The following is a 24826-nucleotide window of genomic DNA, read 5'->3' on the forward strand; positions in this document are numbered from 1 at the left end:
AGTCGCAGTTTACCAGAGTTGCAGTCGTAGTGATTATTTGCTGCCATCATTATCTACTCTGAAACTTGTTTAATCAATAGGACAACACAAGTTCGTGACATGTCACCCAAACCACATGTGCAAAGAATTAAAACGTTCCCATTACGTCTGGCCAAACTCGATGTCATCTCCGAGCTGTATCCCTCCAAGTCATTATCCCAGACACCTTCTCCAACAACTTTGATGTGCCGCTCAATCTTCACTATCACCCACACCATCATCGTCACCATTCTACCGCCCGTCTATCTCATCCGCAGGCGGCATAAACGGGAAAGGATTGCACGGGCTCGCAGGAGGGGGAGGGGGCGGCATTGGAGGGGGCTGTGTGCCTGTGCCTGCGCCTGTAGCCGATTCGCGTTGCCAGAATGCCCAGACCCCAGTCTGGTATGTCGTACACTGGCCGACCCGGACAATCCGAGCTTGGTTGCAGTTGGCATCGGCGCAGGCAAAGAGGGTGGGGCCTCCACAGTTTCTTGTTAGCCATATTCACTATGGGACTCCCCGTAAATTGTTGGCAGGACACTTACTCGTTGTACACAAGACGCTGGTGCAAGTCACTTGGACCCATTGCATACTTGCCACGCCGGCCGGACCGGGCTGGACAACATTGTTCGCAGGATATTCGGTACCTGCAGGCTGCGTGCAACCGGTGTCCCAGAAGCTAGAAGAGACGATAAGTCAGTCTGGACATGTGATGAAATGAACGGCGAGTGATTCTCTTACAAGTTCACAGTTCCGTAGTCTGGTGACTGCCGGGGTGACAGTGCGGCTGGACTCGCAGCGGCCAATGCAATAAAGAGCGTCCAGATGGAGACGAACATTGTGAAAGTTGTTGGTGAGTGATCTTACGGTTCCAGAAGAGAGGAGGCAGGGTGCAGTTTGAGTGAGCACAGACTTGCCAGCGAGTGATGAGATGAACACCAGAAGCAAGGTTGGGAGAAGGGGACTTTCCATTGATTTTATAGGCACAACACTGATATGTGGCTTACGGTGAAGATGATTCTCGAAAACCAATGTACATTTGACCCACCGGATCCCGCTGAAATATCCGACGCCGTCCAACATACTCAAGCTTATTGCGGATTCTTGGCACACTGCCTCAAGGCAGCTTACAGCGGCCCGTTGTGTTGAACCTAGGTAGCTCTTTCGGTCGCACTCGGCTCGCGAAGCTTTATCGAGAGGCGAGCATGGGCGCCTGCCGACGTCCAGGGTGGCAGAACAACGGTCTCCAGGCTCGGCCGCTGCACGCGAGGCTGGGTATTGTCCCCGTGCGGCTGAGTTTAAAGTATGACCACAATACCGATAGGCCTCCGCCAAGCAAATTCTGGTGTTGTTACGTACAACCAAAGGGTGACAATAAGTCTCTGCGGTAGTTGTTCTAGGCCGATCTATACATACTAATTAGTTCGGGGTCAACTTCTTGTCGGAAAAGTCGAGTGGGCACAGTACCCTGGGGCCCAATCGCGTTCTCCAGAGCGAAATTCATCTCATGTATTTTGCGCCCGTCCACTCAATTGAAAAGCCACATCGGGCCAACCAAAGCATCCAACAAGAGCAGCAGAGAAGCGTCGGCAAACAATATATCTCGCGCAAATGCATACTCCCCACTAAAAATATTTTCCGGTGCTTCCGGCGTACCGTAAGCTGCCGCAACCCAGCATATCTCCCTCCGAAGACAAGGAGTTTCGACATCTGCTTAGCAGCTCTTCCAGCAGCAGATGAACAGAATGAATTGTATGTGCTATTCTTCCAGTATAACGGCCTACTCTTATGTTCAAGGATAGGTTGATGGTCTCCCAGATACTCGATAGCGTGTATCCGCGCCCGGGCAGAAAGCCGTGACTATCGTGAGGTGTGCGGTGCGAATCACGTCGTGAACATTTAAAGATCCAACGATCGCCAAGCAGTGATTGGTCGCCTGGTTATAAGGTTAGAGTTTCACGGTAGGACCCGTCTCATCAGGTGGTATTTCTGGCCGGCGTCCGAGAGGCGCTATTTTTAGAGTTAAAGGTTTTGATCATGCCTGGGGCGGGTCAGCGAGAACCGTGACCCTAGGTCCTCGCTGCGATGATCGTGGGTCAGGTAGTCCACCGGCTATGATCGTGGGTGAGGTCGTCCACCGGCTCATCCATCTGCCCACACCAAGTAGAGCCGTAGGCATAGCCGCCAAAATTTCCCTAGGGAAGCCTCATGTTTCATTGAGGTAAGATGTTGGACTGGAATATGGACTAAACAGTCGAACAGGGACACAAGCATGACCCACAACTGGACGGGCCCAAAGCACAAAGACTTTAAGTAGGAAATTGGTCCGAACACCAAAAGGGACACGTGGTGACCTACACGTGTGGTTTCGTTTCTGGTCCCCATACATGTAAAACACTTGTAACGCCTTCATAAAGTGGTAAACGCCCAAGGCCGTGACCTACAGTCGACACCAAATCTCAACGCAGGAGCCTTTCGTTGGATGCGGTTGCCATTCAGAGAGACCTCGGGAGGCTTCGGCAGTCTACCCATCTCGTAGCTTCGGCAACGCCAGTTCATTATGCTGCTAATATTGATCTGTAGAAGGAATTCTATACAGATCACCTGTCCCTTGATGGAGTAAGATTATAACAGCATGGAAGTTGCCGATGCAGCCGTTTTAGTGTCCCATGATGAAAGCATGAGGGGTGCCAAGATTTCTATCAACGGGCACCACGCAGCTGATATTGCCAAGTAGTAGCTTCGTCCAAGGATCATAGCCAGTCCGTGAGCGAGTCGAAGCTCAACGGCACAGTAGCATCAGTGCCTGGCCCATCGGTTTGTCGAGACATGAAGCGCAGTCTGGAGCAAGACGTTGTCAACTTGAGCCCAGTCTCCGGTGTGCCACTAAATCACGAAAGAAGGACAAGAGTAAAGAGAGAAAGAAAAAAAAAAGGGAAAAAAAAGAGAGAAGTATGAATGCCTCAATGAGCTCATTTAGAGCCTTGTTCGGTCTGGCTATATGGACTTCCTGCAGGAAGACGGGAAGCCAGCATAAATTACGGTGGACGCAGCATAAAACCAACGACAAGCTGGAGCCTGCACATGGCTAATGCAGAATATCCGAATGGGATTCGAATATTGCACACTGAGCAACACGACGGACTCTAACCAGAAGGGTTCTGGCTGCAGTCGAAAGCTTTCGAAAAGAGGGGGTATTTTGATACCGTCGGCATTGCGGCCAAACGTATACCCTAGGGTAGGCTAGGTTTCAAAACTTTGATTGGAAATGATTCTCGATGCCTCGAGAATCTCAAGTGGATATATATCAGATGAAATGCATTCTTTTAAGCTTATCGGCATGGTCCCCGAGGGCCGGTTTAAGAATCGTCTGGGACTGGAGATGTTCAAATGTTTTCATTGCAGAGCCCCCCATCCTTCTCATTAACTACAGGCTCGACCATGAAAGAGTAGACGGAATTGCCGGAGTTTTCCAATATTTTTACACTTGAGTCTACACTACATCACACGCATTGTGTTTCTTAGTGGCATGGAGTGGAATTGCAAAAGTCTTCAGTGTAATGGTTGTAGTGTGCTTATTTTTATACAGTACTACACTCGGTGTAATAGGTGTCGTGGGTCGCAACCCTGCAGACCATGGAAGACGACAACACGTTATTATCTCGTCCGCTCGTAATACTCCATTTCTATGGTTCTGCCTTTAAGCCTTGGTAGAAGTTCGCTCTCCTCGCCAGCGTTGTCCAAAAAACCAAGTCAAAATGGCAAGCGGCGCACAACAGGCCATGACAATCGCCAATGTAAGAAACGCAAACTCAACCCCCAAGTTCGCAATCATGGTATCGATGATAGCCACACCGATGGCGCCAAGCGTACACCGGACAAGGTTATTAATCGCCGTAGCACTGGCTCCCTTTCCAGGGCAGAGGTCCGAGATAAGCGTCTGGTTTGCAGCAAAGACTGCGTTGCTCGTCGCCGCGATGATGAATTGTAGGGTGAGGGGGAGCGCGATGTACCCAGCTTGGTCGGAAACCCACCGCGGCACGCCGAGGGAGAAGCCATACCCCACGATGGAAGCGATGAACAGCGACACGATCCACCACAGGTTCCGCAGGCGGGCGTGCTCGATGGGGAAGTCCGCCGGGATGGCTTTGGTGGGGATGGTGTAGTCGCTGGGGAGGTTGTTGTCGGCCCTGTACGCCTTCTCGCAGACCCGGAAGTCCCGTGTCATGAGCTTGGCCACCACTGCCGAGCCCGCTATGGTGCCGATTCCGTTGGGCAGATATGCGAGGCCGATCATGGTCTCGTTGAGGTGAAAGCGGTCTTTGAACAGCCCCGTCGTGCTTGAGGTCACCATTGACCAGATCGCGTAGACGACCCCGCCGAAGACCAAGTTTGTCAGAATATCGCGCTGTACGAGTAGTTTCAGGGGTGAGGTAAATGTATCCAAGTCAACTGTGATCTTTGGCCCGTCTTTTGGTGCGTCTTGCGTATGGTATTTCGACTTGACGCCACAGCATTCGATCAGTGGCCTGTATATTCCTCCGAGGCGACAGCTCCCGTTGCCTGCAATCGATCGCATTGTCTCAGGGAGAAATGCGACCAGGGACCCGAGGGTGAGTGTCGAAAGAACAAGGAGAAAGACGAAAATTGAATGAAACCCAAGATAGTTCGCCAACACGCCGCCAAGCACGGGCCCGACCGCAATGCTGAAGTTGCGAACTGGAGGCACTTGATTAGAGATCTCGGGCATGGCGTGGGTCAATGTGTTTCGGACATACTGGCTTGGTAAAAGCTGATGAAGTTGCCCCTCTCTGACGAGGGAGTGATGTCTTGAATCACGCCATTTCCTGTTTGCCAATACTTAACGAGTCTTGTCCAAACCAACATTCCGGTCAACGACTTACCAATGCTTACTGTGGATGCACTCCCAACAGCCTGCATGCCCCGGAATACCAGAAGGACAGCAAAATTCGGAGCGAAAGATAACACAATGTTTGAAATAATATAAACACCAAAAGACGCCATATATATTGGTCGGCGGCCAAGGGAATCAGCGAGAGACCCCCATATTATGGGAGATATTGCTTGGCAGATGAGGTACGATGTGATGGTCAGAGATACTGCTTGCGAGCTGACATGAAAATCCTTTAAATGAAGATTAGTGAAAAAAGCTCATCCAGCCGCAGGCCGTGATCTTGGAACAAAAGTACCGACCTGGGCGATAGCGTCTAGAGCAGGAAAATAAATATTGGAAGAGAGGCCGGAGAAGAGCCCGGCAACACCGATCAGAATAACGATAGCCCATTTCCGGCGGTGCGAGAATACATGATACAGCTCGGCATCCTGACTATCTTTTGAGTCGAAACTGGTTTGTGACTCTTTGTGGAGATCACGGAGATCGACCATCGATGACTGTCGCGTGTAGGGAGGAGAGCTAGTGGGCGTGCCGCTCGGAGAGTAATCAAAGTATATGGGCTCTTCCCAGAAAGTACTTCCACGATTCACCCGTGTTGAATTGAGGGAGACCAGTCCGAGGTCACTGGATGCCGGAGAGGAGCGACTGCTGGGCTCAGAAGACACTTGAGCAGCATTTTCGGACATCGTGGGGCGGGCTGGCGAAGTCATTGTCTGGTTTGGGCTTGAAAAGTTCATTGCACTTGTTTACCACGCAAAACTTTCTAAACATGACCTCAAATACCTCGCTGACTGATGGAATTTAAATCCAGCATCAGGAAGGAAACTTATCTGACGTCTTATACACTTGCACGGGTATTGCGGTGCCATCTGAATCAGCCATGCCAAGACACAGAGACTTTGCTTGCTCGGTGTACAAAAGAATACATACTTCCATGTAGACTTGCGATCCTGACGCCATCTCTCGGCCCAATGAGACCGGATTCCCGTTTCGTTTGAGAGCACTGGCTGTGAGCCGCAATTTTGACTTGTGTGGAGTCGAGTGGGACTCCTGCGTGCAATCTAAATCACCTCGACGATTCATCCCTTCATCTTGTTTCGGCGGCTCCACTTGACGTGAGCTTTTGAAGTGACGTCTCCCTTATTTTTGGTGCTCGATAAAAGTGGGCAAATGGGGAATAGCTCAGCGTTCATTCTACCCTCGTACAGTCTTAGGGTACCTAGGAATCTGGAACACTGGGTTTGCTTTCATAAGCCACTATGCAATCTGCCTTGGCATAAGCTGTGCATTGACAGTTGACCAGATGTCGTCCGAGGCGGACGGCTGTGGAACAAATGCAACATTCGGACGAGGTATGGATGTCCGACACAACCCGCGTTTCAAGCCGCCATTTTGCCTCCGATTCGCCATCGTCGTCATAGCTGACGGCGCATTATCATACCGGATGGAGGATATCCACACCCAACGTCGAGCTGGGATCAAGCGTCATTTCTTGCCAAGAGTCCGCACCTGATAATATTTGGAAAGACCGTGGATGGCGATCCGCCAGGACAGTAAGGAAAGGACCGACTGAAAACCCGGTTTTCTGCAACAAAAAAAAAAACTGAAGGTTTTGGCAGGCGGAGCCTGTGACATTATCGAAGTTTGTATCGGTGCAGTGCTGTGGCGCCCAGCTTGGCCCTGGCCCCAATGGTGTTCGTCCCGTCTTGAGGCGGGCGTACGCGCTGTCTCTCAGCTTCTACAGCATTGACCGACGCAAAGGACCGGGTTGAGGCTTTCGGGTCATTTTCTTTTGTTATCTCAGTCTGCAGGTCGTGTGAAACCGGATGAAGCTTTGTGACACGGCACCGTTCGGAAGGAGATAGGAACACATCAAAGTATTGCTGTTGTGATGTTTTGGAATGAAACGGTTCTCATAGAGGGCAATAACGTCTAAATACCAGTAAACAATGGGCGCAGTCCTGAGGCAGGTACGTAATCGAACATTGGGGTCACACCGCAGCTTTGCATCTGCTTGGCACGATGCATGTGATAATTCAGAATCAGATCGGGAGACCTCGGGAGGTGTGGAGCTCCGGAGCAGGATACTACTAGTATATGAGGCAATGTCGGCAGTATTGTAGATGCGCGGGCTTTAGCCACATTATATTTTTTGTTCAACTATATATTTATCTATTCGTCATCTTCTCAACTTTTAGATTAGCTATTAGCTTATACCTCAAGCATAAAGTCAATAATTACTTAGTATATACCCTTAAACTTATTCATATATAGAGTTACTAGCTTCCCTTATAGAGCTCCCTCTTCCACTACATTCCTTATATATTATATAAAAGTAAATAAATCCTTAATAATAAAATAATATACCTAAAGGAGAAAGATTTAATTTTTAAATACCTAAACTTTCACTTTTCTTATATAGTATTTATTTAATATATAATAAATAAACTTTACTTAACTTTTTAAAAGGGTTTTAATCTTTTTATAAAATTTATATAAAAAGGCTTTTTTAAATAGGTTTATTATTATAATATTACTATTTTATTAGCTATATACTTAGGACAGGGACTATAATTTAGCTTATTTAATAAGGGTAGATTTAGGTAACTATCAAGTATATTAATGGGAAAGAGCTAGCTTACTAAGTTTCACATTATAGAATTCTTCTTTTTATAAGGGCTATTTTAAGACTATTTTAATTTTACTATATAACTACTTTACTAACTTTAACTTTAATATTATAATAAATTAGCCCTTAAGTTATTTATATTAATAATTTTAATATAATACTATTAAAAGTAATGCCTTTTAGCCTTATCTATATAGTACAAGGCTTAACTACATACCTATATATTATATTCTCTCTTTTTACTATTATTAGTACTATATTTCTTTAAATGCTGGGTCTTAAGTATTTACTACTATATAAAGGCGCTACATATATTTTATATATATAGGGATTGAAAACAAAACTATATTATAGATGTGCCTTTGGCTGCCTCTTGTGTTTATTTAGATTTAGTTCTTATTGTTAAGATGTTGGTGGGATATAGGGGATTAGTTAGACCATAACTAAGTTGATGGAGATTGGGGCATGCTTTTTATATTGGCTAGCCACAAGCTCTGCATTACTTGATCTTGGAATGCGCTATGGCGTACAGAGTCAGTCTGAACCAGGAAGAGGAAGACACGGAGCCAAGATAATGTGATGGAGGCTTCAAGGTTATGATGTTCGAATCAGGGGCGCGCTGCAAGTCAATGCCTGGGCTGGTAACTTGAGTAGCTTGAGTTCAATGTTGCTACGGCAAAGCCTGTATTGGGTCATCTGCAGGTAATGTTTTTCTGAGCTCCACTTCAGGCCTGGAGGACCTGACAGCCTGAGCCTTTGTGACATCATCCCATGCAATTGTGTATGGTCAGCCATCAGAGGCCGATCTGTCCCTCCAGCAACAAGCCTAGTGAAAACAACATTCATCCATCTCGCCCTGCCTTCATCCTGCTGTTCACAATCCCCCGACTCCCAGTCTTCACCAACCATTCAACAACCTCACATTCAGCCAGCATGCCAAGTTCTGCGTGATCATCATGACAAAGACGACCGCTGCTGAAGTTGACTATAAGTCTGGTGATCTTGAGTAAGCTGCAATCCCTCCATTGCCCCCATCGCAAATCTGTTCTGGAAGATCTCAATATTCTACGAAGTCTAAATACCTCCATCACAGCCTTCTGAGTTCCGGAAACTTTTCTGATGTTGAAGTCGTCTGTGGAGATCGTTCGTGGAAGTGTCACGGGGCCATCCTTGTGCCGCGCTGCCTATGGTTCCGCAAGGCTCTCACGGGTCCCTTTCAGGTGGGTGGCTCAGCAAGCCAACCAGGCATGCGCTGACCAATGCTGACAATTTACCATCAACCACAGGAGTCAAATACCAGAAAGATCACCCTTGCAGAGGAAGACCCCATCTGTATCGATCTCGTTCTCAAGTACATTTACGGTGGTGGTAGGCATACTAGTAGATCACAACGCGAATTGCTCAGGCTAACATTAAAATAGGGCTTGATATCATGGAAAATGTCTCCCAAGAACACTTTGTCGAGCACTGTGTTGCTCTCTGGCGCACTGCAGACTTTTTGATGATCCAAAAACTCAAAATCTTGGTGGGAATCGCTGTGCAAAACTACTGCGACAAGCGGATGAAGGAGCTATGCATAAGTCCTCATCGGCCAACCTGGCGCCACATCGATCAGGGCTTATCCAAAAGCTTGAGCCCATGGGCCATTGACCTCCTTCAAGGGCTCCAGCAGGCCTATATCTGGCAGATTGTGTACCTGAAGGCAGTGCTCATGGAGTTCATATGGGTGGGAAGATCAGTGACGCTGCAAAGGGGCATCGCTTCCGCCTTGTTTGAACACCTCAAAGACACGCCGGAGTTCGCAGACGAATTTCTAGGAGATTATGTCTCCAGGTCTTGGAAGAGCACATCGGTATGGATCCCGCCTCGCGAGAATGTGATCTCGCAAAGAGGCTCTAGCTTCTGCATTCGGTGTCGCAATGCGATAATCTGGGGTGACTTTTGGAGTACATCGGGCTCGGGGCAGGTCATAAACCCTTTCAGGCGAGACGGCGACAATGGATATCAGGGTGGCTGGTGTAGTGGCTGTGCGGCAGGCGACAATATTCCTTGGCGGGGACCACCGCCACAAAGAGCCCCTCAACCTTCTCAAGCTCAAGCTGGCAGCAACTCACACGCTGGTCAGCCGCCGACTGCAGGACGAAGGCCTTGAGACATTTTAGGTTGTGGGATGCCTTTCGCCCAATGAATCATTTAGTTGAGAGGGGGAGATGGTTGCGGGGAAACCGAGAGTCCTGTGCTGGGTACCTGAGGACCCCCCAACATGAGGCTGTCTTGACGGAAAGTCACGTACCCTAGGGTACTTACCTTCATATTATATCAACAATTTTGCGCAAAGTACCAGACAAAAAATGCGTCACCTGATTTGTCTTTTGCATGGAATCATCCAATTCCTGGTTTCCAAGGCTCTTGGCCTGCAGCTGCCCCTCGCGCTGCACCATTTCCTCCCTTTTGATGGGAGCTACCGGGGCTTGGTCAGGCAATAATTATTTGCTGATGTACAGAGTAGCAAGCCTCTACGCCCCCATCTTGCCCTGGCGTATTATTGATCTTTGCAACTATTGGTGAGTAGTAACTACATGGGCCAGTCGTGCATTGATTAGGTCTTGAGCAGAACCACCTCCCGCAAACTTCAGGTGCCTGCCCTTGCGCATCTGCCGTTACATCCGCCAAATCTACTTCGCCCTCAGAAAACATCGGACCATGACAGTACGGGTAGCGGCATGAAGCCGGCCGGGATGGGGTCGCAAGCCGCCACTCCAACTGTAACCGTGTGAGTGGTACTGGAGAAAATCCCTGAGGAGGGTCCAATCCATCGACAGGAGGGAAAGAAACAATCGCTGTCTTGGACTTGATCACCCGCACTACTCTCCCTTCAACACAAGTAGAGAGGGGAGGCTCATTGAATCTCAGACTCGTCAAAACGCCAACATGGGACCCGCACTATCCTGAGGCTGATCCAGCCTTTGTTGTCCGTGGTGGCCGGAGCCGCTCACTGATTCATCATGGGAGACCCCCACAATACGGCGGCTCATTATTCAAGAACTTGTTTAGACCTTGAGACTATCTTCATATTGATAAGATTAGATTCGCAAGCTGCTATTCACAGTGACGTCGTAGCCGAGTCTTCGTCCCGTCACCAGAAGGGTGAAGAGGGGATGATAAGTGAGTAAGCCACTGTCCGCTAACGATATACTGTATGCATAGAAAAATCGATTGAAGCCTGGGCTAAGACGGCATTTCGTTCCGTGATAAGCAACTCATTCCCTGACATTATTTACCATCCTTGCATCGCCGGTGAACGTTTGTGACCCTTACTGAGAATGAGAACAACGCATCCGGCGGTTGAAGTATCAGTGAACAAGTCGATCCCGTGAAGAAGTGCAGACTCCGGTCTATTTGTGTCAGTTTGATCGTAGGTTTCCCTAGTGTGCGTTCTCTGATCCAAATTAATGTGCAAAAGCAGTGGGCCGTCAGATTCCAGGACGTCTACAAGACAGGCTCATGTGAGGCTCCTTCTGTGTGCGCTAAACCTTTCCTATACGTCCCAGGTCTGATCAGCGGCGGATGTGCTCGCCCGACAACAACATGACGCGCAAAGACGCGCGCTGGAGCAAACGTGGCCACCGAGCACCGAGCCACCGCGGTGGCCAATCATGGCGCAAACCGCAGTACAAGGATTAAGAGCTTCCCGTGCGTGACCGATCCCTGTCGAAGTGCATGCCTAGGTATGACGACCCTGAGGCGTGATCGACGAGCATAGAGCTAAAAGGGAATTCAACAAATCCCAGTGCATTTGCATCGGGCATTTGTGGGTTCTACTGAAGTATACATTGGCTGGTTTTACGGAAGTATTAATAGAATGGGGGATTTAAGCTAGGTAACTCATTCGCGAAACTAACTCGGGGACGTGTTACAAACCGGGTGTTTCTGAACGCACAGATGCTGATCCGGAATGACCCTGGCCTGTTCTGGTACAGGTGCCACTACTAGGCCCTTTTCAAGAGGCCGGAATGGAACCAATTTTTTAATAGTCGTCTAAACCCTCACTAACAATCACTCGGAAAAACGAAACTAAGCCTTCCCCTACCCTAGGGTAGTTAAAATTGACACATGCACGAGCCTTAAAGCTCAAGGTCAGGAGTAAGTTTAGTACTAGGTCTTTCTTTTTTAGAAAGGTAGTGTGTTTAATAATGCTGCTAAGGAAACAAAATCAGATAAGAAATCTAAGTATTCATACCTATATTATAGCACAGGGTCTACGTGTGCTGTAGTGTTCTTGCGTATACATTTTAAATTTAACTGGGGGCCAGATAACATTTTCCGTGACAGCGTTAACGGGCAAGATGGTTCTATGAATGAGACTTCGCACAAGCTTTCCAAAAATGATGACGCTGGTCTCTAAGCTGAATTCATCCAGCAGAAATCTGATCTAGTGACGGATGCAAAAAAAGGTAAGGCCAACCACTTGATATCAAAGCTTGTTATGTTATACTAGGGCCACAGCAGCTCGTCCAGCACGAACCAAAAGTATTCCAATCTTTCTATACTTCGATCGTGTCCTTCTCTCTCAACTTCCCCAAATATAGTATAGAACTCCTGAAGGCAATCCAAATAGTGCCATAGGACGTTTTACGAAGGCACCCGCGACACCCGCTCTTGCCTCTCATTTGAATCCCTTGACTCATTACAGATTAAACCACATTACGTGCTGCACTAGTTATACAAGCAGAATTCTCTGTGCTGATGTTGACTACAGCAAATACCTGAGGAGAGTTTGGTGGCGTGTGGCCTGTAGTCCTATGTAGATATCCTAGAAAATATTCTGGACCGACTCATCAGCTGTGGTCTAATAGATACCAGAGAAGCTTTGAGGGTCAGTAATGGTATGGCGTTACCCTAGGGTAGCTGCTCCGGTGGATCGTCAAAACCGTTTTTAGTCACTTTTAAAGCCGAAGGTGAAACTTGAGCCTTGCTACCTGCAGGATTCCAGATATTCTGATGGTCGTCGGATGCTAGAGGACGGTGTAAATAGTATCATTGTTCATTCCGGCCTCTTTATACTGAGGATCAATTTTTGGTCCCAGATCTTTTGTTACCTTATCCACTCTACGATTTAACAGTTGTTTTGTGGTTACTTAATCCGCTTGCCAATCATTGGATTGTTTTGAAGGCCTGAATAGCAAGCATAGTAATCACAAGAGTGACGTACTAGTTGGCATCCATAGCCGACTAAAGTCACGTATTACTTATGAACACCTGCCCTCGTAACGGCCATTGTCCGATCGAATCATTGGTTGCATAGTATCAAACTTCATTAATCACTTAAAAGCGACCTCAGCAAACCTCTAGCGAGATGGACTAACATATACTATGACTTGAATGAAAGCGACGAGGACTAGACCACTCTCCAAATCACGCATCCAGATCCGCGAATAGCCCATGAGAGTACTAGTAGTTCGAGAGTGTTAACGAGTAACTATGGGCAGGGTTTGTTGGTTATGTTGCGGCGTGCACTGTATTCCATGCTACATTTCTTCATACACCACCAAGTCAAAGATTCGTTTTCCACGAAGACGTAGGCTAGAATATGTCCAATTCCTGACTTATATATACTGGAAGATATTTTTTGGTACACTAGCGGAGAGACCCGAAACATTTTGCTTCATTCCGTGCCCGCTGCTTCTTTGATCAGCTCCCTTAGACATGGGCAACGTAGTTGACACCAGCCTCCCAGGTCTGCCCAGGGGCCAGGCTGTTGAACTTGGCGACGTAGCCGGGCTCGATGGCAAGGTAGTGCTGCCAGGCGTCCTTGGGCGCGAAGTCCTTGGAGTTGAGGATCTTGGTGGCCCAGGTGTTCCAGATGGTGGTGTCGGGCAGGGTCTCGCTCCTCTCGACGGTGACGCGGGGGGCACCGTCGGCGTTGAGCACGATGGGCGCCACCTCGGCTGGGCTGTAGATGCGGTCCGTCTCGCCGGTGATGGTGAGCGCGTCCGAGGCCTCGGTGAACACGGTGAAGTTCTGGGTCTTGTCCTGGTAGGTGGAGCCCTTGAGGCCAGAGACTGTTGTTGTGTTGATGTTCTGTGTTGGGTTGGTCAGTATGATGACAATTTGATGCACTTGGGGGTATTATATGGCTTACAGGGACGGTGAGGTAGGTGTGCAGAAGGAACTGGAAGTCAATAGCCTCAGTGTCCGTGTTTTCGACACTGAAATGGACGTTCAAGTTGTCCTGCTTCAGGTTGACCGTGTAGGCCAGCTTGGCGGAGTAGGGCCACTTCGCCTGGTAGTCCGCGCTCAATGAGGCCGAGTCGAGAAGGAATTTGAGGGCGACACCTGATCCATCCTCCTCGGGTGTGGACGAATCAAAGGTCCATGTGCTGTTGCGGGCGAAGCCATGGGAGGGCATCTTGGAGGTCTGGCCCTCCGCTGGTGGAGATGCAAAGTTGGGGAAAACGACTGGGATACCACCGCGGATGGCAGCGCTACCATCCAGGGCTGAGGCGGTCGATAGGAAGATCTTCTCGTCGCCATCGCTCGACTTCCATGATGTCACAGTGGCTCCGTGGAGGTAGACGGTGACGGCGTCTCCGCTGGGCAGCTTGGCCTCAACAGTGCCCTCGCCCTCGGTCACGGTCGCAGGAGATGCACGGTAGGAAAGGGGTCCGGCCTGGGCCTGGGCCAGGAAAAGGCAAGCAGTGCCGAGCGGTACGAGTGATGGAAGCATCATGGCGTTAAAAAGAAATGCGTTTTGAATGAGGGACTTTCGCTCAAAAGAGTGTGACTGGGGCAGCAACAAGTAGCATATAGTCAACTAACCCATCATCCACTGTCTGAGGGGCTTCCATTCATATATCAATAATCGACGGCTTTTTCGCAGCGTCCATTTTTACCGAGTCGACGGTATTCAGTGGCGCATGATTCGAGACCACCGAGATTACCGGCCCCTGAGTGAAGATCCTAGAGGGCGAGATGAACGCCAAGCGTCCAAGCCAAACCTTGAATCGAGGCATAGCCCGGTAGTAGCCCTTTTCGGTCGATTCACTGTCTATTTCGCGAAACTTTTGTAAACTTGAAACAGCGAATCAACGAGCGTTCTAAATAGAATTCCTGGGCCTTCAAGAATTGTGTTCACTTGCAGACAACACAAAGCATAGTTCTGACGGTCGTATTCGTGCTCTCGAGTAGCTGGTGTCTCTGCATATACAAGGAATATGGCCCGCTTAATGATGCACCTGCACTTGTATGAGACCCACTGCCATACGCTGTCGGTCGATAGAAATTTGGTATTTGCCAAGAGCCTCGCGTTGTGCTTCAACGGTTGTCGTCACTCCAACACCGAGTCACGGCGTCAGGCGGCAAAACAAATCTGCATATGTACTATTACCTCCTCGTCCTCCACATGCGAGCCGTGTTGGATGAAATTAAATTTGACTCCTACCGAAAGTCTTATTTTCTGCGGGATGTGGTGTTATGCTCAAAGCGACTGCACCGGTACCCTCCGTGGTAAAACGAATATCTGGCCTCGCCCACTGGAAAACCCTCAACATGCGACACAATTGACCGGCCCCGGAGCAGTCGATCAGGGTGCAGTAACATATGAGGTCGTGCAGTCTTCACAGATGCAGCACCTTAACCGGTATAACTCTATGCCCAGGCTTTGGGGGCGGAAGATCTGGTCTGCTGACCCTTATCGCCAGCTTATAGTTGCTCGGCAGGGCAAACTGAGCATTTGTGGCTTCCAACGGTTGCTGGTCACGCAAGCACAGCGCCACAAACCCAAGCCAAATCTTACACAGGTCTGGCCCCGATTCGCCAACATCTCCAAGGTTGCCTAGACATGACTTCAGCCGCCTACCTAGGACGCTTTAGCGCTTACACCATGTGTTCGTCTTCGGTTGCATCGCCTCCTCGCATCACGAACCACCAACTCTGCGGGGAGCGTTCTCCCGAATATTTAGTAAAGCTTGAAGTCCACCCCCAGGGAACCCTTGGGAAAGTTTCCTGGATGTTTGCGCCAATCGACCCGGATTGATTTAGCTCCCGCATTTTGGAGTCGGTGCTTCAGCCATCCAATCCAATAATGGCAGACCCACTCCCTGACTCTGCCAGTGCCGGATACGGCGACCCTCCCCCTTACGACTCCGTGTCCAGCCCGGGAGCGCCGGCAGGCCTTCCCCAGGAAAAGGGACCGCGCCCTGGCGCCATCGAAGACAATGATGAGTCAGCGGTCGACCTAGAGCCTCCTCCACCGTTCACGGTCACTCCCGGGACGCTCATCCTGGCTCGCGGTGCCGTGCTCGTCAGGGGTCAGGTCCCGGGAGCCAGGCCGCTTTACCAACTTTCACGGCCGCTCGACGGGCATGCAACGATGGTCACACTGCTGAACGTGTCTGCAAATCGGCGTCTGAAAGAAGACGGCACGATGGAGGAATCAGACGCGCGCGACAAGCTCTATAAGATCTACAAGCATCGCGACCTGGGGAACCTGGATGCACCCATAGCGGCAGTCAGTTCACAGAAGACAGGGCAGCTCGAAGGCATACGGCTAAAGAAGGAAACATCGAGGGGTTTGACGGGGGTGAAAGAGTTCTATGAAACTATGTGGGGCGAAGAGGACAGCCGGAAACCACTTTATCAGACGCGGCATAGGAAGGGCGTCTTTGAATGGCGCGATACCTCGACCCGACTTATTGCCGTCAACGGGCAGGGCAGCGCTGAGAGCCCCCAAGAAGAGAGCCTCGAGGTTCTGGTAGCTCTCAACAAGCAAGAATTGGATCAGATAGTAGCGGTGTGGATTGCGAAGTTATGGCTGGAAACCCAGGCCGAGGGGCTGAAGGCGGAGAAGCAAGAGGCTAAGAGGCGAAAGTCTGAACAGAGGGAATTAGACAAACAGGAAGGCCGGCCACATGGGCCGATCCACGATATGAAGGAAGCCCTGGGCATCGGATATGGAGTTAAGGGTCCTTCTCACGGGCTTTATCCCGGAGGCATGCCCACCACTAACTCAAGGGGGCGTATCAACTGGCACGGATCGGAGGCCTAGAGTCGCTGGGAGGTCACTACCTATTCAAATGAATGAGGTCGAAGACGGAAAAGTGGCCAATCCAAGGTAACTCATCTATCTCCTTGTCGTAGCTTCATGTGTTTCTCCAGCGCAAAGTTTCGGATATGAAATTTTTAATCAGTATGAATACATCCAGAGGCGCTGTTATTGTATGCAATTTATCATAGGGAAAATGGTGACTTTGACCCGCAATTTCACATGTGATGACCAGGCCTTTCTGACAAGCAATACGAGGGAATTCAAGTCCATTCAGCATCGAGGTGTGGAATTCACTGCTAGGAAGTAACGCGAGTGTCTCACTTGGATAGGCCTTGAACCACGGAGTTTTCCCCTCTGAGACAAGGCACATCTATCGCACCGTTTGCACACAATGAAGCAAGGGAGCCGAGCTATATAGTACCGAACTACCGGCCTTATCGGACTGTGATCCATGGGGACAGTCTAGCATGGTTCACTAGCCCGTTCATTCCATGCGGTTCTCGCAAATTGGCGAATTCTCTGGATCTGGCGCAGCGGAGCCCACGAGATCGTCGACAAGATAACGTTTCAGAGCTGTCATACAGGCTATTCAATTCCTACGATCTCAGTAACTCCACGATTGAGCGCGACTTCAAGTAAAATGAGTCGTCATGGAGCGTGTATGGAGAACCAGGAGCATAGACCACAGGAATTATCAGACCATCTCAATTAAATCGCCGCGAGCCATGATTGTAACATCGCCAAATCACTTTTCATTGTTGGAGATGGGTGAAGCATCCTCCAGAAGTATTGGAAACCTACGAGAGAAATCCGGGGTCACAGAATGATTCTAATATCGAGTCACTGGCAACCCTGGAAATTCAAGACATCTAAATGGCTCCCAGGTCACTTTCAGTTGATGATATCTCACGATCAGTGAGACATGGGCTAGCGTGGTTCGCGTATTCCTGACCATCACAGTAATATGGATCGTCGCGTCTAAACATACGCGAGAACGCGCCGCCTCTCTCACATTTATCATGTAAGGTCTCCTTCAAAATTCTCCACGGATACTGTTTCGCAAACAACAACGTTCGAAACAACGTTCGATTGTGTTGTCGAGACCATCACCTTCTCTAAGCTCTCTCTCCTTCTGGTCACCCCCACAACAGCACACGAGACACTGATGTCATGATGTTTACCTTCCAATTCTACAGTATCTTGGGACTCCTTCTTTTTAATTTTCCGTCTGTTGCTCCTCTAGCTGTCGATGTCTCCCCTGCACTACCCGATGAATTCGGTTCGAGCTCTTCTCTTGTTTCTGGAGCAGATGAGACGGCCTTAACTCCCAAGTCTATCGACACTACCTCTGATCTAGGACCAGCATTGCTCGATCCAATGTTCAATTTGGACACCCCAATCATTCTTTATGTTACGACTGGGCAGACATTCTTCTTTTGGGTCGTGAGCTTCCTCGTGTTCAATATCCAAGACGTCGTCATTCAGACCACTCCTGTTGTGAATTGGGTCACGTTAGACCCATCAAAACGGGCAATTACTGGACAGGTACCACTCGGTATTCCGCCGGGCCGCATTGTTGTGGACCTCGTTGTGTGGTACAGCGTTGGTTGGAGAGTTGTGAATCTCCCGGTGTCCGTGACACTGGACGTGCAACCAAACTGGAATCCGCTCCTCAGCACCCGATCATCCACCTCAACTGCCACAACAACCTCTACAAGATCAACGAGCTCTTCTTCTACACTCAAAACTCCAACGACCACAACCACATCGCGTAGTACGTCGACTACTTCCAGGTCGACATCAAGTTCTACATCACAGGCCACCATTGGATCCAGCTTGAGTAGCAGTTCAAGATCGACCTCTTGTTCGACATCGAGTTCCAGGTCGGCCTCTACCACCTCTTTGGCATGGGCTCCCACATTGCGCCCGACAGCTACGGTGCCTTTTCCTAACATAACTCTACCATTCCCGATAGAGTCTTTGAGTTAGACCCTTCGGTACTGGTGCAACTGCTACTGAAGAATATCATTTCGATGACCGGGATACATCTTCGATTTCTATCAATAATCCATCTAAGGGAACACATCTTCAGCGCGTGGAACGCGTGTAACATCTCGACGTTGATGGTTCGACACAAGCTTTCGAACTGACTTACATGAATGGGGATTATTCATGTAAGGCGAAACAAAGGTCTCTTTAAGGCAGGAAGAGCTTTCTGGAATGACAGTGTGCTTGAACTTTTCACGGAGAGGACATTCATGGATGGCTCAGTTTCTAATGGGATCATAGTCTGTTTGGAGTGTCCACGGTGCAAAGTGCCAATGTCAGAATCTTAATCTTTTCATCAAGCAATCTATTAATTCTATGAAGTAGTTAGGAGATTCGGACTATCATCAATTTTAGACTATGGCCTAGTACGCAATCTTTGACAGCGACGCATCTCCGCCTGATATGTCTCGATTAGATGGTCGACTTTTTCGTTTCATCATCGCTTTATAATAGTTTGATAAATGGGGGTACCACTTGCCACGGCGATCTGTACTCTTCTGTATGCACGTGAATCAAATTCAGATCTTTATTCACTTAAGGTTACGCTACGCTTTGCTTCCTGACCCCGTCCTCCGTCACATTTACAGTTTTTTTCATAACTTGCTATTGTGAACTTATTCATGGCGTAGCCGGATGTATGTATTCTCCCCCTAGTGTTTTGCAGTGATGGCTGTAATACATTTTCCAGGTGGATAAAGTGCCGGGATCTATGTCCACAAGATGTGATCCATTCCGGGGATTTGACGACCTCCATGGACGGGAATAGTCTGGGTAATATCATCTAGTCTCCTTTTCTCGTCGAGCGTCAGGTCAACAACCTCGCAATTCTCATGAACGCGGACGTCGGCTGAAGCACCAGGGATCGGAATGATGGTTCCGCAGACTCCCACATTCGAATGAGACCGAATCCACTGAAGCGCGAGCTGAGCCGCAGTGACCCTTTTCTGCTTCGCTATCTCGACCACCTGATCCACGAGCTCGATGTTCTTGTAGAAATGCTGCGAGCAACTTTTGTCAGTCTTAAATCATCTTCTAGCTAAGACCAAGCATGTCTGTGCAGGGAAAATCTACAAATATCATATCCTTACCTCAGGCTGGAAACGACCAAACATCAGGCGTACGTCTCCCTTGGGTATATCCTCGAGCCTCCTCACTTTGCCACTCAGGAAACCATAACCCAGGGGGGAATAGGTCAGAATGGGGATATCCAGATTCTTGCAGGTTGCAGCGACACCGTTGGTCAGGATCTCGGTGCTCCAGAGCGAGAACTCAACCTCGACGACGCTGATCGGGCAGATCTTGCTGGCGTTTCTGATGGTTTCAGCCCGCACCTCGGACAAGCCCACAGCCCCAATGTCACCCCGGTCCACGAGTTCCTTCAGGGCACCAATAGTCTCTCCCAAAGGCACTTCAGGATCGATACGGGCCGGCCCAAAGATATCAATCTTCTTAAACGGCGCTAGGATCTCGTCGCACTCGGCGAAGCTGGCAAGGACACCCTCCCGAGTGTTGGTGGCGGCCAGCGTGGCAGCATCGCAGCATGCACGGATAAATAGGGTGACCCTGTCGGCGTACTCTGGGTATCTTTCAAAAAATCGGCGGAGAAGGTGGAGCCCGGCGGTAGGCGGCTCAGGAGCCATTCCGTAGATGGATGATGAGGACCACACCGTAGCGCCGTTCTCAATGGCTGCTTTCATTGCCCCAAAGCAGCGATCGTCTGGCAGCTTCTCCGGACGCCAGGTAAGTCCCAATAGACCATAACCGGTCGGGGGTAGGGGTTTTGGAAGAGGCATGTTTTTAACCACACACCGTCTTAAATGGTGGGCAGCGGCCAGCTGGCGCATGTAGTAACTACCTAGGTAGTGTTGGATGAGAAACTGAAGATTCCTCGATGTCTTTGAACATAGATGGAAACAAATTTATAAGTTTCAGCAGGGCTAAGATGTTTGTATGATCCGTTGGACCAGACTTCGCGTTCACCTTTCAGTTATCTCCGGAGACGCGAGTCGTCAGACGAGAGATCGGGAATACGGTGTATTGACCATGACATGTGTACTTGTGCTGGGTATGCCAAGGATTACCTGTCAATGCACAGTCGGACTTATCGCGTCCATTTCCAGTCTCGGGAAATAGAGAAGGTGTCATAATGTGTAGGCGATGTTTATCTCGCAAGTAGTGGTGCATGTCGTGATGTAAGACACGGAGGTACCTAGATAGGTTATAATACTGAGGGGAAAACATTAGTATTTCGTTGTAATGAATCGAAATAGCTAAAATCTACAGTCCCTTGGCAATCCTTTCTCGGTTTCAATTCCAGCCCCAGTGAAATACACAGTCCACATGTGCCCATGTGATCACCCAACCTGCAACTAAAGTATTTTGCACCACATGGAAGCAACTGCTCGAGTAAACTTCAGACGTTCTTTTGAGCAAGGTGGCAGTATCTCCTGCAACACGGGGACCCACCACTCTTCCTGGCTTCTGTGCACCTTTGGAAAGAGTTCCATGGCAAAGGCGTACTCGGCATACTCAGGCCAAAAGCCGCTCCTCTCCCAGTCAACTATGCCCGTGACGACACCGCCATCCACGATGATGTTTCTGGGCGACAGGTCTCCATGAGTGAGCACGAGTTTTCGGTGAGGCCGCTGCCGGTCTTTCTCAAGCCAGCGGGCCCATTTTCTTTTGGTGAGTCCAAATACGCCATCTGGCACACGGTCCAGACACCACCTGTCAAAGTGTTCCTCGTCTATGAAAGGCCCACAGACTTCTCCAACGATCGATACAGGCTCGTAGACGTTACACGTGGATCTGTTGTTCAGCCGCCCGATGTAAGACTGTGTGCACGAGCGCATGTTGCTGATCTGCTCGCGGAGCTGCGCTATGATGCTCTTTCTCTCCTCGCCACTGAGCTCGGCCCACACCTCTGATAGGCGTTGCCCCGGCAGCCTTTCGCTGACCATTGCGCTCGCAGCAGGCCTGGTGGACGATGTTGTATGTATGTTGTAGACGGCGCGCACTTTCGGTGCAAGCACACCGTGAGTGGCGGCGTAGTGCATCATGTCGGCCTCTGTCTGGAGGCCATCATTATCTCCTGCAGGGCTTAGAAGCTCCTCAAACTTGATTGCGAGATGGTCGCCACTGGCGGTATCGTGCTTAAGAACGCGGTGGCCGTAGAATTGGTGAACTTCATCGTGGGGTGCCACACTCGAACTGCGGATGAGTCTTTTGAGTCGGATTAGTTCTTCGCGTTCTGGGTTCTTAACTGTCGTAGTATTATCCATTTGTGTTTTGAATGATCGCGAGTGTGAACGGGGACAAAATAGATTGTAGATCGAACATGTCAAACATTGGATATATACCTTGAGGCAATGTAGGCAACAACAAATTGATATGTGTTGGTTGGGTGGCGCAGGTGTGCGGTGCCTAGCCGCTGTAGTACAAGTCTGTGGGGCTGTGGGGCTGCGGGGCTGCGGTACGAGTAAGGAGGACCTCGGTATCTACTGTAACGGTGCTGGCAGAGCCTGTCTTATATCAAATAGGCCACCTAATAGTTACTGAAGGACTTAAGACTAATATAATGTACTATAGTAGAATGAACTGCATTATAATTTATAATAATAAGTGTATTTATATTTAACATTAAATCATTCTCACTTATTTTAACAAAATATAAACCCTAGGTAAATCTATCTCACTCTTCTCTTCCAATCACTTGAGGTCCCGCACAGAAGAGGTACATTCTCAGATCCAGCAAAGAGGCTCCCTGGCCAATTTGCTCAACGAGCGAGCTAGCAGCATATAGCACGTAGAAACATTTCTAGAATCAACTATCACTCGGGAACAATCGGCCCAAAACTCCTCCAGAAATCGCATCTCGCCCCGCGTCCCCCTTCCCAACCATACGCGTCCACGACGCGAAAGTCGTTGATCAGTCCCGGCTCCGAATGCAAAGTCACATTCTTGTCCCCGCCTCCAACAACCGTAAGCGGCCCGTCGTTCCGGACCTGCACCGCCGTTCCGGACCTGCACCGCCGTGAACTCATAAGGGGTACCGCCCGTCTGGTTAAAATCGACCATCAGGGGCCGTGCAGCAGAAAACTCAGGCCAGTGCTCCAGCGGGTGCGGCTCTGGGCCGGCACTGTCTGTTCCGTCTGCCACGCTCGAGGGGGTGGACGGGTCCCCGAAGCGCACGAAGTTCCCCCAGCTTAGCTGCAACGCGCGTACGAAGTCTGTGCCTTGGTTCCTGCGCGGAGGGCCGAAGTCAGCTTCTAGGTCGTAGCCATGTAGTGCCGTGGGAATCGAGTACTGGTACTTGTAGCTTCGGTGTCCTGTGCTGGGCGAGCTGAAGGCGGTGGCGAGCCAGTAGGATGGGCACATGAAGGTCGTCTCGCCGAGGATGAGATTGGCGCGTTGCTGGTGCCCGTGTGCAATTTGGCTGGTGGTTATCGCACTGGCGCCAGAGTCTCCGGCAGTCGGATACGTCAGGGTAGTGTTGTCTGACGGTGGGACAAAGGGGTAGTAGTATAAAATTCTATTGGCGTCTTCGATGCCGAGAAGAGGGAACGTATGAAGAAGCCATGCCATTAGCTCCTCCTCCGAAGTGACGGTCTGCGGTGTGTAAGCAGGCCCTTCCTCTGCAGTATTGCTTGTGAGGAGCAGTTGACCATTAATTCTCCGTTTGAGGAGGGCCTCACTTGGGCGTTCGCGAATGAAATACCCGTCCGTGACAGGGAGAAATCCCCAGGATCCAAATGTGCCTGAGGCAGAGATTCTATAAGACGCCTGCTGGAGAGTGAGGCTATCTTGAGACTGGAGACATTCGAAGATGGTCTTCGTCGTATTTCCGTAAGCAAAGTCTGCGGGACACCCCGATGCCCCGGCGAAAGCATAGTACGCTTGAGTGGGTAGGAAGTCATTATACCTGTACTGCGTGGGTAGGTACGGAGATGCAGCAATAGCCTGAGATGGAATTTTAGCAACATAGACCACACACTAATTACGGCATCGGCCACCTACACTCGTGAACAGGGAGGTTCCGAGGGTTCCTCCATATGCGATAGTGTGCAGCACTGGTAATAATGAGTTAGTCAATGTATATTCGTGTCTGGTGGTCATTTCATGATTTTTGCTCTACGTCCCGGGGACTCGCATTCTCGGGAGCCGAGGAGAGGAGTACAGTATTTGCGAAAAGACAGGCAAAGAGTGCCGGGGTTACTTACTGACTGAACCCGCCCCAGCTGACAACCCCGAAATGGTCACTCGTGATCTATCACCTCCAAACTTTTCGATATGCTGTTGAACCCATTCCAAGGCAAATTGTTGATCCAGAAGGCCAGCGTTCAGGGCGCCGCGTCGGGCCACCTCATCTGAAGACAGGAAGCCGAAGGCCCCAAGCTATAGCATCCGTAAGCATTCATATGATCCTCCGCATAATTAGGGAGGCATATTACCCTGTATTGAATACCAACTCCGATAAACGTGTTGTTGTTTGTCGTGATAATCGAAGACATGTCCTGCTGCCCATTGAAGAACCCATAGCCACCACCATGGATCCATACCAGGACTGGCAGTTTGTCAGCATTAGCGGGCGCATAGACATTCAGGTTGAGACAATCCTCATCGCCTAGGATGAACTCATTTCCTGGTACCGCATTGAAACTCTGTGGGCAAATCGGCCCGTAGGATAGGGCAGGCTGCACCGAGGTACGGTTCAGGGCTGGTAGCTGAGGGGGTTGCCAGCGGAGAGGTCCGGTTGGGGGTGCCGCGTAGCGGATGCTATTCACAAATCAAATTTAAAGACACATGGATATAGTCATGGGTACAGGTCATGTATTCACCCTTTGAAGGTGTTCAACCCAGTTGAGGCGTTGGTGATACCCTCGTAGATCGCATATCCTAAGTCAACCTGTGCCGAATAGTTGCCACTAAATATAGTGCTACTCTGCGGATAGACAAGAGCATTTGATGAAGTTATGGGATGACAGATTAACATTGGCAGACACAAGTCTGAGAATTTGGAAACGCGTCGTAACAGCGACATGGCGGTGATGTTGAGTGACCGTTTTTGAGAACCAATCTTAGCGGTGGCGGACTTTTACTCACATTGACCCGACATTTGTGGCAAGGGGCTTGTTATGCAGATGGATTATAATGATCTTCCCCGCAC

General features: G+C 49.6%; 7 protein-coding genes across 7 annotated transcripts; 2 read left to right on the forward strand and 5 right to left on the reverse strand.

Annotated features, from left to right (window-relative positions):
* Positions 1 to 270: 270 nt before the first annotated feature.
* Positions 271 to 860, reverse strand: KVR01_012205 (uncharacterized protein; the record flags this gene model as incomplete). Its single annotated transcript, XM_044794406.1, has 3 exons — positions 271 to 500; positions 567 to 700; positions 763 to 860. The coding sequence occupies 3 exons, from the start codon at positions 858 to 860 to the stop codon at positions 271 to 273; spliced, it is 462 nt and encodes a 153-aa protein (XP_044638783.1).
* A 2861-nt stretch (positions 861 to 3721) lies between these two features.
* KVR01_012290 (uncharacterized protein) lies at positions 3722 to 5622 on the reverse strand (the record flags this gene model as incomplete). The annotated part of the gene is made up of 4 exons (XM_044791350.1): positions 3722 to 4740; positions 4800 to 4868; positions 4926 to 5166; positions 5236 to 5622. The coding sequence occupies 4 exons, from the start codon at positions 5620 to 5622 to the stop codon at positions 3722 to 3724; spliced, it is 1716 nt and encodes a 571-aa protein (XP_044638868.1).
* Positions 5623 to 8521: 2899 nt separating this feature from the next.
* Positions 8522 to 8986, forward strand: KVR01_012248 (uncharacterized protein; the record flags this gene model as incomplete). The annotated part of the gene is made up of 3 exons (XM_044783790.1): positions 8522 to 8571; positions 8659 to 8785; positions 8852 to 8986. The coding sequence occupies 3 exons, from the start codon at positions 8522 to 8524 to the stop codon at positions 8984 to 8986; spliced, it is 312 nt and encodes a 103-aa protein (XP_044638826.1).
* Positions 8987 to 8997: 11 nt separating this feature from the next.
* Positions 8998 to 9717, forward strand: KVR01_012154 (uncharacterized protein; the record flags this gene model as incomplete). Its single annotated transcript, XM_044784415.1, has 1 exon — positions 8998 to 9717. The coding sequence occupies one exon, from the start codon at positions 8998 to 9000 to the stop codon at positions 9715 to 9717; it is 720 nt and encodes a 239-aa protein (XP_044638732.1).
* A 3548-nt stretch (positions 9718 to 13265) lies between these two features.
* Positions 13266 to 14295, reverse strand: KVR01_012233 (uncharacterized protein; the record flags this gene model as incomplete). The annotated part of the gene is made up of 2 exons (XM_044793837.1): positions 13266 to 13646; positions 13708 to 14295. 2 exons carry the CDS (start codon positions 14293 to 14295, stop codon positions 13266 to 13268), a joined length of 969 nt encoding a protein of 322 aa, XP_044638811.1.
* A 1818-nt stretch (positions 14296 to 16113) lies between these two features.
* Positions 16114 to 21941, reverse strand: KVR01_012133 (uncharacterized protein; the record flags this gene model as incomplete). The annotated part of the gene is made up of 3 exons (XM_044789450.1): positions 16114 to 16323; positions 19782 to 19821; positions 21127 to 21941. 3 exons carry the CDS (start codon positions 21939 to 21941, stop codon positions 16114 to 16116), a joined length of 1065 nt encoding a protein of 354 aa, XP_044638711.1.
* A 460-nt stretch (positions 21942 to 22401) lies between these two features.
* On the reverse strand, positions 22402 to 24700 carry KVR01_012281 (uncharacterized protein; the record flags this gene model as incomplete). Its single annotated transcript, XM_044794801.1, has 3 exons — positions 22402 to 23619; positions 24111 to 24435; positions 24498 to 24700. 3 exons carry the CDS (start codon positions 24698 to 24700, stop codon positions 22402 to 22404), a joined length of 1746 nt encoding a protein of 581 aa, XP_044638859.1.
* Between the last annotated feature and the right edge of the window lie 126 nt (positions 24701 to 24826).

This window comes from Diaporthe batatas (assembly GCF_019321695.1).
Source record: "Diaporthe batatas strain CRI 302-4 chromosome Unknown Contig00018, whole genome shotgun sequence".
NCBI lineage: Eukaryota > Fungi > Ascomycota > Sordariomycetes > Diaporthales > Diaporthaceae > Diaporthe > Diaporthe batatas.